The sequence below is a fragment of the Sarcophilus harrisii genome, chromosome 3, assembly GCF_902635505.1.
Source record: "Sarcophilus harrisii chromosome 3, mSarHar1.11, whole genome shotgun sequence".
NCBI lineage: Eukaryota > Metazoa > Chordata > Mammalia > Dasyuromorphia > Dasyuridae > Sarcophilus > Sarcophilus harrisii.
In genome coordinates this window covers 401,978,580-401,997,210 of record NC_045428.1, presented here as the reverse complement: position 1 = coordinate 401,997,210, position 18,631 = coordinate 401,978,580, and the positions used below count along the sequence as shown (strand labels likewise).

The 18,631-nt window shown below is 38.4% G+C and overlaps 2 protein-coding genes across 10 annotated transcripts in view; one reads left to right on the top strand and one right to left on the bottom strand.

Annotated features, from left to right (window-relative positions):
* The window catches only part of METTL8 (methyltransferase like 8), a 117,730-nt gene extending 102,054 nt beyond the window's left edge, over positions 1-15,676 (bottom strand). For 2 of the 3 annotated variants that reach the window (XM_023499283.2, XM_023499284.2), the window contains exon 1: positions 15,526-15,676. The gene's annotated coding sequence lies outside the window, so the exon portion shown is untranslated. Of the gene's footprint in view, positions 1-14,859; positions 15,492-15,525 lie in introns of those variants that run through there. The other variant, XM_003763963.4, reaches the window with a different exon arrangement.
* A 179-nt stretch (positions 15,677-15,855) lies between these two features.
* Positions 15,856-18,631, top strand: part of DCAF17 (DDB1 and CUL4 associated factor 17) — a 38,391-nt gene continuing 35,615 nt past the window's right edge. For 6 of the 7 annotated variants that reach the window (XM_031960469.1, XM_031960467.1, XM_031960466.1 and 3 more), the window contains exons 1-3: positions 15,856-15,958; positions 16,483-16,710; positions 18,307-18,410. In XM_031960469.1, coding sequence (XP_031816329.1) covers positions 15,875-15,958; positions 16,483-16,710; positions 18,307-18,410 — 416 coding nt within the window. In that variant the 5' untranslated portion in view covers positions 15,856-15,874. The other variant, XM_031960468.1, reaches the window with a different exon arrangement.

Below are 18,631 nucleotides of genomic sequence, written 5' to 3'. Positions count from 1 at the left end.
ATCCAAGATCACAGGGCAGAGCTCTAGACTTTTTTTTTTTTAATTAAAAATTTTTACTTTCAAAATATATACATGGATAATTTTCAACATTCATCCTTATAAAAGCTTGCATTCTGATTTTTTCCCCTCCTTTCCCTCACTCCCTCCACTAGACAGCAAGTGATTTAATATATGTTAAACATGTACAATTTTTCTATAAATATTTCCACAAATATGCTGCACAAGAAAAATCAGATCAAAAAGGAAAAAATGAGAAAGAAAACAAAATACAAACAAACAACAACAAAAAAGAATGAAAATACTATGTTGTGGTCCACATTCAGTTCTCACTGTCCTCTCTCGGGGTGCAAATGGCTTTCTTCATCACAAGGCCATTGGAACTAACCTAAATTATCTCATTATTGATGAGAGCCATGTCCATTAGAAATGATCATCGTATAATCTTGCTGTTGCTGTGTATAATGTTTTGGTTCTGTTCATTTTCCTGAGCATCAGTTCATATAACTCTCTCTAGGCTTCTCTGAAATCGTCTGCTGATTATTTCTTATAGAATAATAACATTCCATAGCATTCATCTACCATAATTTATTCAGCCATTCTCCAACTGATGGGCATCCACTCAGTTTCCAGTTTCTTGCCACTAAAAAAGGGCTGCCACAAACATTTTAACACATGCGGGTCCTTTCCCTCCTTTATGTTCTCTTTAGGATACAGGCCCAGTAGAGACACTGCTAGATCAAAGGGTATGCACAGTTTGATAGCCCTTTGAGCATAGTTTCATATTGCTCTCCAAAATGGTTGGATAATTTCACAACTCCACCAACAATGTATCTGTGTCCCATTTTCCCACATCCCCTCCAACATTCATCATTATCTTTTCCTGTCTTTGTAGCCAATCTGAAAGGTGTGTAGTGGTACCTCAGAGTTGTCTTAATTTGCATTTCTCTGACCAACAGTGATTTAGAGCACCTTTTCATATGACTAAAAGTGGTTTTAATTTCTTCATCTCAAAACGGCCTGTTCATTTCCTTTGACAATTTATCAATTGGAGAGTGGCTTGAATTCTTATAAATTTGGGTCAATTCTCTATAAATTTTAGAAACGAGGCCTTTATCAAGACCCTTGAATGTAAAAAAATTTTTCCTATTTATTAGAGTCCTACATTTGAACCCACATCTTTTGACTTACTAATATTCATTTTATATGGCCTTGCTCTGGTTTAGAGCCCCATTTTCAGGGGCAGAAAATAATTTCCTACATGATCTAGGGAAGGAGAGGGGAAGAGGGAGAGAAGAAACAGCAGAGTCAATAATAAACATTTATTAAATGCCTACTGTGTGTTTAGCATTGTGCAAAGTGCTAGAGATACAAAGAAAGGCAAAAAACAGTCCTTGCCTTCAAGGAACTTACAGTCTGATGGGGGAGACATAATGCAAACAACTATGTATAAATAAAATATATACAGAAAAATTAAAGATAATTGCAGAGGGAAGGCACTGATATTAAAGAGAAATAGAAAAAGCTTCTAGTAGAAGGGGGGATTTTAGCTGGGAATTAAAGAAAGCTAAGGCAGAAATGATGAAAAAGAGAATTCTAGACATGAAAAATCACCAGGGAAAATGCTTGGGACTCAGGAGATGGAAAGTCTTGTGTGAAGAACAGCCAGGAGGCCAGTGTTCCTGGAAGGCAAAGTATGAGGAGGAATATAAGGTGTAAAGTGTGAGAAGATTTGAGAAGGTGTAACAAGGTGTAAGATGTAAGAAGACTGAAAATGGAACAGGGCAGGGGTGGGAAAGGGTACAGATTATAAAAGCTGTGAATGCCAGAGAACTTTAAATTTTATCCTGAAAGTGATAGGAAGTCATTAGAGTTTATTGAGTGGAAATGGGAAGAATGACATGATCAGACCTGCACTTTCAGAAGAGGGATCACTTTGGTAGCTAAATGAAGGATGATCTGTAGTGGGGAGAGACTTATGACAGAAAGACCAACAAGCAGGCTACTGTGGACAAATTTTGGGTAGATAAAGTATGTCTCTGATATTCTACAACCCTAAGCCAAGACCCTTAGTTCCGTCCATACATTTGATTCAACATTCTAGCATTCTCTAATTTATGAATAAAGGTTTTATTAAAATTAGTAATTAATTATTTTAGAGCAGTTTTTAATGATACAACAAAACTTTAATCTTATCTGCGGTCCCAATTTTCTGGCAGACAAAGCTTCTATTTTCAGGAACATATTCTTCTGTATTAACTGGGGTTAGACTGCAATGGTTATTTGAGGCAGGGAAGAAGTCATAAGTATAGGCAGCTACCTTTTGATTGCCAGGGTTGATTTTTAGCTTGCAGAGTCAGAGAAGAGAAGAGATATCTAAGACTTAGACTGTAGTAGGTCTTGGAACACTATTACAAAAGCTCAGAATTGTATTTGTTTTTCTCCTTATAGTAGGTTACAAATGGCTTGGCTCAGAGTTACCATATTCCTGTTTGTTGCACACTGTCCTGTTGCAAAACACCTGTGTTGTCTTCTAGCAGCTGAGATCAGCCACATTAGCTTCAAGTTATATTCTGTGTGTTCTGGCAGCATTTCTGCCCCTTATCTACAAATAACAGCTTCATTTCAGTATCCTACTGTGGTCCTCTCCTTAAAAGTCTTGCCAAGGTCAAAATAAAGTAGAAAGAACATCACTTCCACACCACTTCTTTCAACAAGATCTCATTACTAGTGACCTAGGACTAGAGAAAAAGTATGCCTTAAACGCATCAACAAGAAAATCAAATCTGCTATGAGTCTCTGATATAGGTATCAGCAATACAACAGCAGCAGCATCAATAAAACTGATTAAGATTCTATTGTAATACATAGGATGTATTGCATATTGTAAATGCCAAGGAATTAACTAAGTAGTTTGCCCTCTGATTGCTTACCTCTTTGAAAACACACAAGTGAAAACAATCCTAGAAAAGACTGAGTTTAAAATGGGCTAAAGAAAGAATAATACAGAGCAGAGTCAAGATGGAAAACAAAAAAGACAGGGACACTTCTGAGCTCTCCCAAAGCCCTTCAAGCAACTTTAATAGTGCCTCCAAACAAATTCTGAAGCAGCAGAAGCCATACACAAAAAAGAAAAAAGAAAAAAAGACTAGATATCATCTTTCAAGAAAGTATTAAGGAAAAATGTCCTGATATTCTAGAACCAGAGAGGGAAACAGAAATTGAAAGAACCAACAGATCACTTCCTGACTCACTCTCTGAAAGAGATCCCAAATGAAAACTTCAAGTAATACTAGCGCTTAAATTCCAGAGCCCCCAGGTCAAGAAGAAAATACTATAAGCAGACAAAAAGAAACAATTCAAATATCATAGAGCCAGTCAGGATAACACAAGATTTAGCCGTTTCTACATTAAAGGATCAGAGGGCTTGAAATATAATATTCCAGAGGGCAAAAGATGTAGGATTACAACCAAGAATCATCTACCCAGCAAAACTGAATATAATCCTAGGAGGTGGGGGTGGGGTGGGTGGGAGGAGTGATGACTGAATTAAATCAAGGACTTTCAAGAATTCCAGATGAAAAGTGAATAGAGAATGAACAGAGAACATGACTTCCAAATACAAGACTCAAGAGAAATATAAAAAGGTAAATAAGAAAGAGAAATCATAAGGGATTTGATAAGGTTAAAGTGTTTACATTCCTACATGGGAAAATGATATTTGTAACTTCTAAAAACTTTCTCATTATTAGGGTATTTAGAAAGAGTATACTCATAGACAGAGGAATGGGTAAGAGTTGAATATGATGGGATGATTGTTTAAAAAAATAAAATTAAAAGATAAAAAGAAGAGTGCACTGGGACAAAGGGAAAGCTAGAAAGTGATAAATGATCTGACATTAAAGAGTTTGGAAAGAGCTTTTACAGTAGAGGGAAAGAAAGAAAGGGAGGGGAGCATGTGAACTTTACTCTCATTGAAATTGGCTCAAAGAAATAATAATATAGAGACTCAGTGGGGTGTAGAAATCTATCTTGCCATTCAGAAAAGTAGGAGGGGCAGGGCATAAAAGGGAGTGGAGGAGAATGGGAGGATTGACAGAAGGAAGAACAGATAGGGGAGATAAATATCTAAAACAAAATACTTTTAAGAATGGACAGGGTAAAAGAGAAAGATAATGAGAAAAACAGGATGGAGGGAAATACATAGTTAGTAATCATAAGAGTGAAAACAAAATTTATAGCAAGTGTCTCTGATAAAAACCTTATTTCTCAAGCATATAGAGAATTGATTCAAACTTACAGAAATAAGTGCCATTCCTCAATTGATAAAAGGTTAAAAAATATGAACAAGCAGTTTTCAGATGAAGTGACCAAAACTATCACTAGTCATATGAAAAAAATTCTCTAAATCTCTACTGATTAGAGAAATGAAAATTAAAACAACTTTGAGCTACTATCCCATACCTGTGAAATAGGGTAATATGGCAGAAAAGAAAAATGACAAATCTTAGTGGGGATGTAGGATAATTAAGAGACCAAAGCACTGCTGGTGAAGTTGAATACTGATTTAAGCATTTTATAGAACAATTTGAAATTAGATCCAAAGAGCTATAATACCCATCGGCCAAGCAAAACCACTACTAGCTCTACGTCCCAAAGAGATAAAAATCTGAAAGGAAAAGGACTCATATATCCAAAAATATTTAAAGTAACTGTTTTAATGGCGACATAGAATTAGAAATTTTTGAGGGGATGTCCATTCATTAGGAGAATGGCTAGACAAGTTGTTGTATATGATTATGATGGAATACTCTTGTGCTATAAGAAATAATAAGCACGATGCTTTCAGAAAACTTAGAAAGACTCACATGAACATATGCAAAGTAAAATGAGCAGGATCAGGACAACTTTGTACAAAGTAACAGCAATGATATATGATGATCAACTATAAATAACTTAGCCATTCTCAGCAATATAATAACCCAAGACAATTCTAAAGAACTAATGATGAAAAATGCTATCCATCTCCAGAGAAAGAATTTATGGTATCTGAATGAAGATCAAAGAAACTTTTTCTTTATTTTTCTTGTGGGGTTTTTTTGTCTGTCCTTTCCTTTACAATATGACTTAGCAAAAAATAAAAAATGTTTTCATGGCTGCACATGTATAACCTATATCAAATTGCTTGCCTTCTCAACTGGGAGTGGGAAGGAATGAAGGGAAAGAATTTAGAACTAAAATTTTGGGGGGGGGAGAAATGTAAAAATTGTTCTCATAATTGGAGGAAAAATAAAATATTAAATTAAATTAAAAGACAGTACATGGTGTAGCTAAGTGGCTCAGCAGATAGAGCACCTATAGTCAGAGGATCTGAGGTCAAATTTGGCCTCAGACATTTACTAGATGGATAATCCTGGACAAGTCATTTAACTCCACTTACTTCCTCTTACCCTCTTACTTCCTCCCAAAAAAGTGTGTCTCATATATAACAGTATAATAACTTAATATTTTCAATTTATTTTTTTCCCTGATACATGCCCATTACCACCACTTACATTTCCATGGGCTTGGAGAAATATAGGGAGAAGGCAGGAAGATTTGGGTGGTGTATCTACCTTCAGTCTAGCTTGGGAATTCTTTCTTCTACAGCAAAACTTAAGTGAACCATCCTGTGGCCCTACCTACAGAAAAAGCATCTCACTTTTCATAATAGATGTATTCCCCCCAAAAAAGGTAAAAATTTAATTTTTTCAGACAATCTTTTTTAAATACTTTAGGGAAACTTGATCTTTAAAGGATACCAACTGTAACCTCCTATAATGTTAAGTGTCCTTCTGTGAAGTGAAGCATCATTCCCAAGTTTAATTTTTCATGTGGTTCTTAAGTTTAATCTTTCATGTAAACTATATTTTCAGATATCTGTTTAAAGCAAAAGCCCCTGAGTAATGCAATAGCCACTGGCATACTAGGCTCAATTTAAGAGTGCCCAGGAGGCCTTCCCCATTTTCTCCTTCCTACCTCTATTATTGCCCTTTCAGCTATTCAACCACAGTGCAAAAGGCATCTCTCCCAAGGGTTGTAAGCCTGCAAAAATTCAAAAAGAGCCTTCCCACTGGTGAACCACATGAACCACAGACACTCTGTTTCCCTGAAGATTGTTTCCAGGAACTAAATTGTAAGATATGAGCAAAGACCAAAGGTCTCTTTTCATCTGGGCCATGCAGAAGTCTCAACATTCTAGTTACATAAACAGGACTGCTGGTTTTATGAAATAATCAACATGACAATTTATTAGCAGCTCCTTTTTGAGTTAGCACAAGCTGGGCTCTTAATAAGAACTATTTGTTTGGTTTTTAAATAAGTTTTGCTGATGTGTTTTGTTTATCTATCATAGTGATTTCTGAATGTGTCCCCACTCCTGAAATTTTCCCATGTGACAAAGTAAAAGTTAATCAAAGACAACTCTTTTTGTTGTTTTTCTTTAGTCATTCCAGTCATGTCTGGCTTTTGTGATCTTATTTGGAGTATTCTTGGCAAAAAGGAATTTCCTTCTCCAGCTCATTTGACAGATGAGGAAACTGAGGCAAACAGGATTAAGTGACTTTTGCAGGGACACAGCTGGTAGCTGTCTGAGGCTAGACTTGAACTCAGATTTTACTGACTCTAGGCCTGGTGCTCTATCCACTATAATATCTAGCTGCCCCTATATAACAATATATAGTTCCTTCAATCTTCCCACTTATGTGCTAAGGAAGATGGTATTTCTCATCATTTATTCTCCAGACAGTCAACTATTTCTGCTTACTTGGCCCTACAAATGTTGTCTCTCAGTATCCGAAAGGATTCTCTTGCTGAAACTAGGAAAAGGACCTGCTGTTTATATGAAATAGAATATGAAAATAGAATAGAATATGAAAATTCTATTCTCTCGTTTAAATATGAACTTCTTCAATATTTTCTAGTTCATGGCATCCCTTAAAGTAGATTAGTGAAGTGGTCTTTTGCAACTTTCCTGCAAAAATTATTTCCTCATTTGTATCAATCTGTACCAAGCACTTTGAGCTCCTAGGAGATCCTGGCATTAATGAGGGTAAATTAAAGTGTTCTTGTTGGCACTTTTCAAGATTCTGAAAGCTGACAGGTAGAAACACTTGAATACCCACCATACACTGAATCAGAAACTGAAGCTTCAATTAACCTTAGCAACTTCAGAGCAATCTGATGGTGGCCATCTGTAAAGTAAACAGTTCAGGCAACTTACTCACATCTTGTTTTAATCTTTCTTTGGATGATTATAATTTCAGGGTAGAAATTAGCTTATTAGCAAGAAGAACACAACAGCAATAATTACAATAAGCATTTGCAAAGCACTTTGATCAGGCCACATCACACTCCACATCTGCAAAATTAAAATCTCATGCTTAGCATCTGTTCTAAAAGACCACTGTGAGAGAATGCCTGGCAGGCTAAACCATACCCTGGTTTAGTTTCTCCACTAAGGAGCAGAAGCTACTAGGAGGTGGTACTCATCTGGAATGATAGGAGTAATCACAATTCAGTTGCTATCACGCCAGTTAAAGTACCAATGGAATACTAGTCATTTTCTCAAGATTAATGGAAAGAAAAAGGAAATATGACTAGCACATATCTTTTATCAACTTTTATCAACTCAACTGCATTTTATATTTATTAGAATAATAATTTTCAATGAAGTTGACTGATTCTGATAAAACAGTAGACTAATGATGAACTGAGAGTTCAAATCCCACCTTTGATATATCCTGGTTGTATACTAATGGACAAGTTGATCAACTTCTCTAAACCTTAGGTTCCTTAATAATAAAACCTTCAGTTCTTTATTCATGGGGTTATTGGTAAGATCAGAAGAGATCCTGTATGTATTTAAAGCACTTTGAAAACTTTAAAGGGACAGTTACACAAATACTGGGTATTATCATTCCACTTATCTAAGCAGCTTTACCAAAAAAAAAAAAAAAAAAAAAAAAATCCTATAAGATTCATGTTAAGAATTATTTGTAAATCTTCACTCATTCTAATCTTTGGCCTTTCTGGGGTTATTCTTAAGGATTTTTATTATTTTTTAATTCACTCTTAAGGATGTGAATGACCCTTTGTCTTCTATCATATTGATATTTTATTGTTTGTTGTTGAGTTGTTTCAGTTGTATGCTACACTTTGGGGTTTTTCTTAGCAAAGATACTGAAGATATAATTTGTCATTTCCTTCTTTAGCTCATTTGATAGATGAGGTATTAAAGGATATAGAGCTAAGAGACTTGCCAAGGGTCACATAGCTAATAAGTTTCTAAGGCTAGATTTGAAGTCAGGTCCTCCTGACTCGAGGGCCAAGACTCTATCCAGTGAACCACCTAGCTGTCCAATTTTATGGTACTCTCCATAAAAAGTAAACCGTTTATTAGCATGCCAAATAATTATAGTCTGCAACAGTTTTTGATTCTTAAGAAATTTGTAATATTAAATAACACTATGTGAATTTGTGGGTATGAACTCCTTCAACAATTTAAGGATTCTCTCTAAATTTTCCAATGTGTAGGTACATAATAAAAGTGTAAAAAGTTCTTTTTTCTAATTTTTTCATGGTACTCTAAATAAATACTGTACATTTTAAAGTTTACATTATGCCAACTCAAATCTGAATTTGATCAGATAGAATTTTTTAACCTTATCATCTAATCAGAAATCAGAATCCAAATGACAGCATTTTAAATCTTTTATTATATTAAGAAGCATTTCATTTTTATTAATGAGCTGCCTAAGTCAAAGATTTTATCCCTAAGTGGCCATCCTAATGATAATATGCCTGTCTATAATTAGCTGGTCTATGCCAATAGTTCTCAAAGTGTGGTCCAGAGAATCCTGAGGAGATAGACTCTGAAACCCTTTCAGAAGTCTACAAATTCAAAACTATTTTTATTTCTCATATGACAAATAGTTATCTATCTATCTAGCCCACATAAACAAAAACTCTTTTTAATAGTATAAAAATACTGAGAATAAAAGTTGGAGACCCACTAATCTAGACCTTGGCAAGCAGATCAGGATTAATGCTAAGGCAGGACATGAAAGCTTTCCAGAATGGAAGAGTTTACACTTTCTTTTGGGACAGCCTTAGAACACAGGGTCACTTCCATAACACAATGATACATCAAAGAAGAAATCTATGGAGAAAGTGTCAAGTGTAATAGATGGACAGCCCAAGGGCTTTACTAATACCCATGAAGTGTAATAAGAACAAAAATAAGTTACATATGGGACAATATGAATGAGGATCATAAAGAAGAAGGCAGAAATGGGTTACAATCTTTTTTGATGAGATCATAGCTCCTGTAAAATATTCCAATATTATTTCTTTAAGATTCTCTTTAAATTCCAAAGTGCCTGGGGGATCCTTTGCTGCTAGCATGGCAAATTCTTCCAACCCATTTTCATGCTTGATAGATTTAGAGCTACAATTACTGCCAAAGAAAAAAATAGTAGTACAAATATAATGAGGCACAGTTATATTCAGTTAAAATTAAATAATGCCCAACAATAACAATCAAAAATAAAAATTCCATATAATACACCAAATCTAGAAGGGTTTGTAACAGACAAGAAGGAATGAGGGGAAAGGGGAAATAAAGTAAAAGAAAAGGCTGGTAATGCTATAAAAGGATGGAATTTAATTCATGAGGATTAGATTTTTTTGTGATTACCCCTTCACATGGAAGAAAACATCAGTGGACCAGAAACCCAACAAGTGATTCTAAATAGCCTAGCACTGAGGCAAACCTGAAAAATGAATAGTGAAAACTGCGAAGAGCCACCTCTAAAATCAGACACAAATTCAAAATAAGTGAAACTATGGTTGGCTTAGTTACTGAACTGAAGGCTCGAATACTGAAACTAGAACATATAAATAGAAGTTTTAGAGTAACTAAGCTCAGTTCAATATAAAGAAAACTTCCTAAGAGCTCAGATGATAATGAAAATAACCAAGATCAAGTTTGATGGTGAAGATTAGCAATGAGAAGAAATGGGGGAAGTAGCCAGATAAGAAAACACGAAAATGAATAAAGGGAAAGTATGAAAAACTGAGGAAAATTTGACCTGATATACAATTCTCTGGCAAATTAAATCATGTAGGAAGCCCTAGTTTCTGACCAAGCTGATTAATTAAAATGTCTCTATATGATGTCACATCCTTCTCCTTTCCCCCATATAGTACTTGGGCTACTGGAAAACAGCATGATATAGAATGTAGCATTGGCTTTGGAATCAAGACTTGGGTTGAGTCTACTCTTTAAAATGTACTGACTGTGTGACCTAAGACAAGTCATTTTACTTTTTATTACCCCTAAAATTCTTTAGGATCATACGTTGTAGGGCAAGTGTAAATCTACATGAGTAAAGAAAGATTCCTCCTCAGGAGTTCCTTATAATTAATGGAATCACAGGTTTAATCCAAAAATCTCTGGGGCAATCATCTAATAGGAAAGTTGGTCACATTTTTTTCAAGAGTACTTGTATTTATACTACTTATCAGTCATTTGAAATAAAACTTCCTCAGCTACCAATCAGTCAACTAGGCTGAAATTTTCCAAGGAGCACTGTGACCTTTCTGCTGGACAGCTCCTCACTGGGTCAGAAATGAGTCCTGGCATCATGATTAAACAAAACAAGAACTTATTAGTAACACATTTTTTTCTGGTTATTTTTCCAACTTAGTCTAAGGAAAAAATTAGAAAATTAATTCCTAAATTTCCATGTGAAGAAAGAACAAGGGGCTCAAACAGAAATCAGTTTTTAAACTTCTACTGATTTCATCCAAGATACAGATGAGAAAAAAAAAATAGTCAACAAACGTTTATTAAGCACCTACTATGTGTCAGACACTATTCTGTCTACTACAGACAGACTACTACTACTATGTCTGTTCTACTACACTGTCAGACACTGGAGATAAAAAAAAAAGGGGGCATAGTACAGTCTCTATTCTCAAGGAGCTCTCATATTTGCGTATTTTAATATCACAGATGTAGAGGAACCTCAAAAATCATCTAATCCAATCTCCTTTTTACAGAGGGGAGACTGAGGCTAGAAAGATTAAGTAATTTGGTTATATGAGTTCACATAAGGACAGGAGTGGATCTGAGACTTGAACCTCTGCCTCCAAAATCAGCATTTTCCCTTAGTATCATGCTTAATGTTTTTTTTTTTTTTAAATCCAAAGTCCAGCTCTAGAAACTTGTTCCTCCCTGAAAGGTTAGTTTAACAGGGGCAGAATTCAATTAAACATCAATTCTGGAGGTTCTAGAAGATTTGATTTTATGCCATCAAAAAGAAAACTCTGTCTTTGCAGAGTTACTTTTCATAAAATTGATACTTGGGGGAGGGGGGGGCCGACAAAAGAATCTCTGTAAAGAATACATGAGACAAACATGGATCTTTGAAATGGGATTATCATAGAGAAATACAAATTAAGGCAACTCTGAAGTACCATTACACACTTCTCAGATTGGCTAAGATGACAGGAAAAGATAATGATAAATGCTGGAGGGGATGTGGGCAAACTGAGATACTAATACATTGTTGGTAGAATTGTGAATTGATCCAACCATTCTGGAGAGCAATTTGGAACTATGCTCAAAAAGTTATCAAACTGTGCATACATACCCTTTGACCCAGCAGTGTTACTACTGGGCTTATATCCCAAAGAGATTTTAAAGAAGGGAAAGGGACCTGTATGTGCAAGAATGTTTGTGGCAGCCCTCTTTGTAGTGGCCAGAAACTGGAAACTGAGTAGATGCCCATCAATTGGAGAATGGCTGAATAAATTGTGGTATATGAATATTATGGAATATTATTGTTCAGTAAGAAATGACCAGCAGGATGATTTCAGAAAGGCCTGGAGAGACTTACACGAACTGATACTGAATGAAATGAGCAGAACCAGGAGATCATTATATGCTTCAACAATTCTGATAGACCTGGCCATCTTCAGCAATGAGATGAACCAAATCAGTTCCAATGGAGCAGTAATGAACTGAACCAACTACACCCAGCGAAAGAACTCTGGGAGATGACTAAGAACCATTACATTGAATTCCCAATCCCTATATTTTTGCCTGCCTGCATTGTTGATTTCCTTCACAGGCTAATTGTATAATATTTCAGAATCCGATTCTTTTTGTACAGCAAAATAACGGTCTGGTTGTGTATACTTATTTTGTATTTAATTTATACTTTAATATATTTAACATGTATTGGTCATCCTGCCATCTAGGGGAGAGTGTGAGGGAAAGGAGGGGAAATATTGGAACAAAAGGTTTGGCAATTGTCAATGCTGTAAAATTACCCATGCACATAACTTGCAAATAAAAAGCTATTAAAAAAAAAAAAAAAGAATATCACAAACTTCCATCCTCTGTTCCTCCAGCCATCCCATTATGATTGCCATCTTGCCACCATCAAACTGTGGCCCCCTGAGGAAATACTATGACACAATGAAAAGAAAGCTAAATTTGGAGAGTATCAGAATTTGAATCCCAACTCTGTCACTGTCATGTGACCAAGGGCAAGTCACATCATCCTCTGAGCTTCACTTTTTTTACCTATTAAATGAAGAGCTTGGACTAGAAGACCTCTAAATCTCTGATTCTCTGGTCCCATTCAATCTGGACTCCCAAAATCAGACATTTCAAGTCTGTTTCCATTATTAACCTAAAACAATCACTCAGGTTTCATTCAATTTCTAGCTCACAGCTTTGAGGATCACATGATTTTCACAATTCTGGAGGCTGATAATGCAAGTGGTGTCACTATTTCCATTTTACAGATGTAGTCATCGAGAAAAATTACAAACTTTCCCATTCTTTGTTCTCCCAGGCCATCTCATTATGACTGACATCTTCCCACCACCAAGTCCTGACCCCTGAGGAAATACTATAATACAATGGAAAGAAAGGTAGATTTGGAGAGAATCAGAATTTAAATCCCAGCTCCTACTTAAGAAGGTCCCAGTATTATAAAGTAGACCTTGAAGAACTGGAACACAGTGACTGACTCTAAATGTTCTTGGTACTCCAAGTTTTTGTTATTTTGCCTTGAAAATTTTCAACTCTGGCTAACTCCTGATTACTTTTCTCTGATTCCAAGCATTTCTAAGTCAGATCATTATGCTTATAATTAAGCCAACTATGAAGTAAAGCAATCAAATCTCATCTCAAAGCTTAATTCAGCAATACTTTAATTCTTTTGTGGACTAATTTCATCTGTTTTCTCCCTTTATTCCCTACTGCTTGTGTTAGTATTCTTACAAGGTGCTAAGTAAGTGGAATTGAGGAGACAGTGGTTAAATCTTGTGTAGCATTGATTTAATCCTACAACAAAGAATGGTTTCCTAGTGTTGTTATATTGATTGATGTATACTCAATGTGGGGCATATAAGGAGGAGCTGTCACAGCCAGAAAGGACAAGCCCACTAGAAGCTTTCTGAGGCCGAGACAGATTCATTCCATCTTCCACCTTTGTGCTGGCTGGAGGCTGAAGCTAGCAGAGGCAAAGGACTAGCAGCAGGAGCTCTCGGAACCAAGGAGAGAGGCCTCTAAGAAAGCTAACCGGGCCCCAGGAAGGAGACAAGACTTTGAAGGAGACAATAAAGCAGGGGTCCTCAAACTACGGCCCGCGGGCCAGATGCAGCAGCTGAGGAAGATTATCCCCCTCACCCAGGGCTATGAAGTTTCTTTATTTAAAGGCCCACAAAACAAACTTTTTGTTTTTTTACTATAGTCCGGCCCTCCAACAATCTGAGGGACAGTGAGCTGGCCCCCTATTTTAAAAGTTTGAGGACCCCTGCAAGGATTTGGACTTTAACACCTGGCTGCATTTGGGGTGATTACTGGCTGCCTCCAGAAGCCCCCCAAGAAACCTGTTCCCAGAGAACATTACATTTTAGAGGAGAACATTACACACTTGCATTACTCCTAGGGCAACTAGGTGCCACAGATAAAAGTCCTGGGCCTGAAGTCAGGAAGTCTCATTTTCCTGAGTGCAAATCACACCTCAGACACTACTAGCTGTGTAACCCTGGGCAAGTCACTTAATCTGAATTGCCCTACAAAAGAAAAAAAATAAAAAGAGTTGGAGAAGGAAATGGCAAAGTATATTAGTATCTTTGCCAGGAAAACTCCAAATGTGATCAAGAAGAATCAGAAATGACTGAACCCTTTGACTTTTCACAGATAACCTTCACATCATAACTTCCCTCTTCCCCTAAAAGAGATAGAAGTAGAAGCCAAAACACCATTTTAGATCTTAATTGCAGTCCTCCTTAATTGCAGGAGATAGAAAATCTCCTATAATATCTTATTCTATTAGCTATCTTCTTATGGCACCCCCTGCCTTATTCTTACTCTCTACTAGCTTTCTTATGTTCAGTCATGATCAAGCCTCCCCATTCTCTTCTCAATATCTTCTCTTCTCCAAGACAAATGATTCTCTATCCTATCCTTTGTTCTCTTACAGCACTTTAGTGTACAACCCTCTTCTATTTAACACCCAATCTTTGTACATCTTTATCCACCCATGCCATGTGATGTAGAGGAAAGAGCTCTGATCTATAGTGGGGAGACTCCCCACTCCCAGATCTGTCAGTTATTAACCATGTGACCCTGAACAAACCACTTCTCTGGATTAACATTTCCTAAGCGCGAGGGCATTGGACCAAGTGAGCTTTACAGTCTCTTCCAACACAAATCTATCCTTTTACAATCCCTTATTAGATCATAAGCTACTAATGGGCAGGCACCGCGGCTTAAGCTCTCCACAACCTGGCCCCTACCTATCTTTCCAGTCTCCTTGGTCATTCTTAACCTTCCTGGTCCAATCAAATTGCCCTCCTCTCGGTGTCTCATCACTGGCAAAAGTTGTTTACTTATCTCCCGCAATAGACTGATCTCCCCAAGGGAGGGATTGTCTTTTGCCTCCCTTTGAATGCCCAGAGCATGCTGGGTGCTGCATACAAGAAACTGACTGGCTGGCAATCGCAAATGCCCAGAACCTATTCCTTCCTCACTCGTGCTTAACGGTCGCTCTCAGACAAGCCCCGTCTTCTGCATGAAAGTTTTCCTTGTCCCCTCCAAATACTCACGTCCTCCCATATAAGTCACTTTGCCTTTAACCACTTTGCATATACATTTGCATATGTATATCTGTCTTTATTCACTTTATGTTGAAGCGGAAGATGCTGGGTATTTCCACTAGAAGGAAAGCCCCTCGAGAGCAGGGGTTGTTCCATGCTTTAGATGCCCGTATCCCTGAAGCTCAGCATGCGTTCTGTACATAGAGGGTACCGAATTTTTCTTGTTTGGTTTGTATCCCTACGCTGAGCAGCGCGTCACAAACACAACGGATTGTGGAGTGCATATTGAACACTGAGAAGGAAGCTGGTTTAAAGATGGAGCGGGGCGTGAATGAAAGCGAAGGGGCCAAGGGCGGAGTCACGTACCTTTAAGCGCGGCTCGCTTTTCTGGTTGGACAAGACACTCCCCTTCTCGCACTACAGAAAGCTGGGGCGCCGGGCCACAGCGCCCCTCTCCGTCCCTGACCCAGGATGGGAGCAAAGGCTCAGGGTCCGGAAGTAGGGCGCGCTGTGGTGGCGGGGACCGAGCCCTGCGAGAGGAGCGGAAAGCGCTCCACGTGCGCGGGCTCTAGTCCACTCTTACTCTCCCACACTGTGCACCGCCTCCGCCTCAGCGACCACCTTGGTCCCAAACCTAGCCCCACCATGCAGGAAAGGCCACGTGGCTCATCACTGAAGAGGGGACAATTTTCTCTCCTCCCCCCCTCAGAGCCTGATGGGAATTGTAGTCCGGAAGTGGTTTACACGAGAGTCAGAAACTACGTTTCCCGGGGGAGTTAGCGGCAGCAGGAGGCCGAAGGTGGGGAGGCGGCCTCTTTTTGTTCTCCTCTGGGTGCCCGGGGCGAGGTGGGGGAGGGGAAGAAGCGCCGCTTGAGCTGGGTTTTGGAGCATCCTCTACTACCTCTGGCCTCGGCCGCTGCCGGGCCTCGAGGCCTCTAGAAAGTGGGTCTATTTCCTTTCCCTCATTCCGCCCGCCCAGACGGCGTGCTATAGTGTGACCCCCCCGTCCGGCTCCGGGTCACCTGCCTCCGGGCTCTGGACCCCAGTGCTAAGCACGGATTTCCCTAATCGCTCCCCGGCTCACCTTTCCTTGGGTCCTGCCCCTCCTCCACTTGACCCGCTCCTATCTGCCCCGGGCCCTATTTTGCACCGCCGCCTCCCCGTCCCCCTTCTCCCCGGGAGAGCTCCGAGCTGGGGGAACTAGAAGGCCTTTTCTCCTCGGGTATGGGGGCGGGGAGCGCGGGATGCACGGGGCCGAGTCCGGCCCGGGTCTTGGTCCGGCAGGGAAATGATGTCCGCTCTCTTCTCTGAATCTCCTGCCAGCTAGGCTTTGGCGCCCGCCGCCCGGCCCCAGGGGGACCTCCGAGCGCGCCGGCCCGCGGCCGACCACCTGCCCAGATGTGCCCAGCTTCGGCCGCCGGGCGCGCTCGGGCTCGCGGGAAGCGCAACATCTGCAGCCAGCTGAGCAGGAGGGCCCAGGGCTTTTTCACCAATGATGCTGGGATGGTTCAGAGGACAAATCTGGGGATCCTGAGGAAGCTAGTGTGCCAGGTAACTGTGGTCATTTTATTTTTACCCTCCCACCCTTCCGCAAACCTTTGCAAAGCATTTTTTTTGTTTCACTTAAAATTGTTTATCCTGAATTTAAATACCGAATAAAGTGTATTTCTCCCATACGTAGAAAAAGACGATATATATATATATATATACACACATATATATATATATAACTCCGGGCATCTGTTATGTACATTGCTTTTCTTTTAGAAATACAACAGTTCAAGTGATTTTTAAATACCGAATAAAGTGTATTTCTCCCATACGTAGAAAAAGACGATATATATATATATATACACACATATATATATATATATATAACTCCGGGCATCTGTTATGTACATTGCTTTTCTTTTAGAAATACAACAGTTCAAGTGATTTTTAAATACCGAATAAAGTGTATTTCTCCCATACGTAGAAAAAGACGATATATATATATAAAACTCTAAGTATCTGTTATGTACATTGCTTTTCTTTTAGAAATATAACAGTTCAAGTGATTTTCAAAGTTGTCCTGCTTGTCTGTGCTTCTTTCTGATCTTCCTTCTATTTTCTTCTGCGTTTCAATGACTTTTTTTCTTTTTCTTTTATACTCCTTCCCACTAAGCTGAAAAAAGAAAAATATGCCTTTGCAATAAATGTGTATGCATAATCAAACAAAACGAATTCCAACAGTGGCTTTGTCTGAGGAAAAAAAGTGTTCCCCCCCCCCCCCCCCCTTGTGTCCATCACTTCTCTGTCTGGAGGTAGAGTGAATGTTTCATTATTTGGCTTCGAGAATCCTGGTTCATCATTGCTTTGATCAGAATTCTACTCGGCCCTGATCGGTTAAAGAAAGATTTTTTTCCCCCATAGCTCCCAGAAGAGGCGATGGGTTTTGCTTGGAATTGGGTGGGTGGAGTAGGAAAAGCAGCAAATTGGGTTATTCTGAATGGTTTCCCTAGAAGTGCTGTTGTTAAGGAAGACGTAAAGAGAAGGAGGAGCACTGAAGAGCCTGGAAATAAAGTTTATTGATGTACTAGTAATAGAATCTCAAGATGTTTTTATTTTATTTCTTACTTAAATTTGACTGACATTAACAATAATTCATTTCATCGAAACAGATATGTGAGGAAAGTAAGGATCAAAAGCAAGTAAAAATCTTTCACTCTCACCTATTCAGAGCAAGCAAACTCCAGGAACCAGCTAAGCCTCCAGTCTAACTCTTGCCACCACCATAGGTTGAAAAGTTTTACTCAAAGCAAGGCAGAAGCTTTGCTGCTGGTTTACTAAACTGCCTGTTTTATTGCTTAGTGTGTGCCTACTCACTGTTCCTTTTATAGTGTAACTTTTTTCAATTGCTCTTTCCCCAAAAGCCTTGCTAACTAATTTTATTATTCTGATAACTTTTTAATGTAAGAAGAGTATCAGCAGAGAATGATTTACTAGTTGCCAGGTTATTGTTGGAATCTTTTTTTTTTTTTTTAAACTTTAGAAAGCATCTCAAATACATTAAGCTAACTAACTTTAAGCTAGTATTTCCTGTCATTTGGAAGGAATATGAACGAACTCTTAACCAAATTGTAATACAGCATTCATTGTATCTTGCAGAAAAGCACTAAATTCAAGAATGTTTGGACCACTCATTCTAAATCGCCTATTGCCTATGAGAGAGGAAGAATATATTTTGACAATTACCGGTGTTGTGTCAGCAGGTGATTCTTTTGTGAAAATTCACACTTATAACACCACTGTTTATCCTGATTCTAAACTGCCCTCAAAATTGCTGCAGAAGTGCCACCTTGTGCTTGGTGAGGTAGCAATATGAGACAAGTGGGGAGAAGGGGAGGATTGAAGAGTTTAAGATAAAGTCTGGTGACCTAATATGTAATTTTTGAGTATTTGAATTCCAGATTATCTGTTGTTCAGCTCTTTA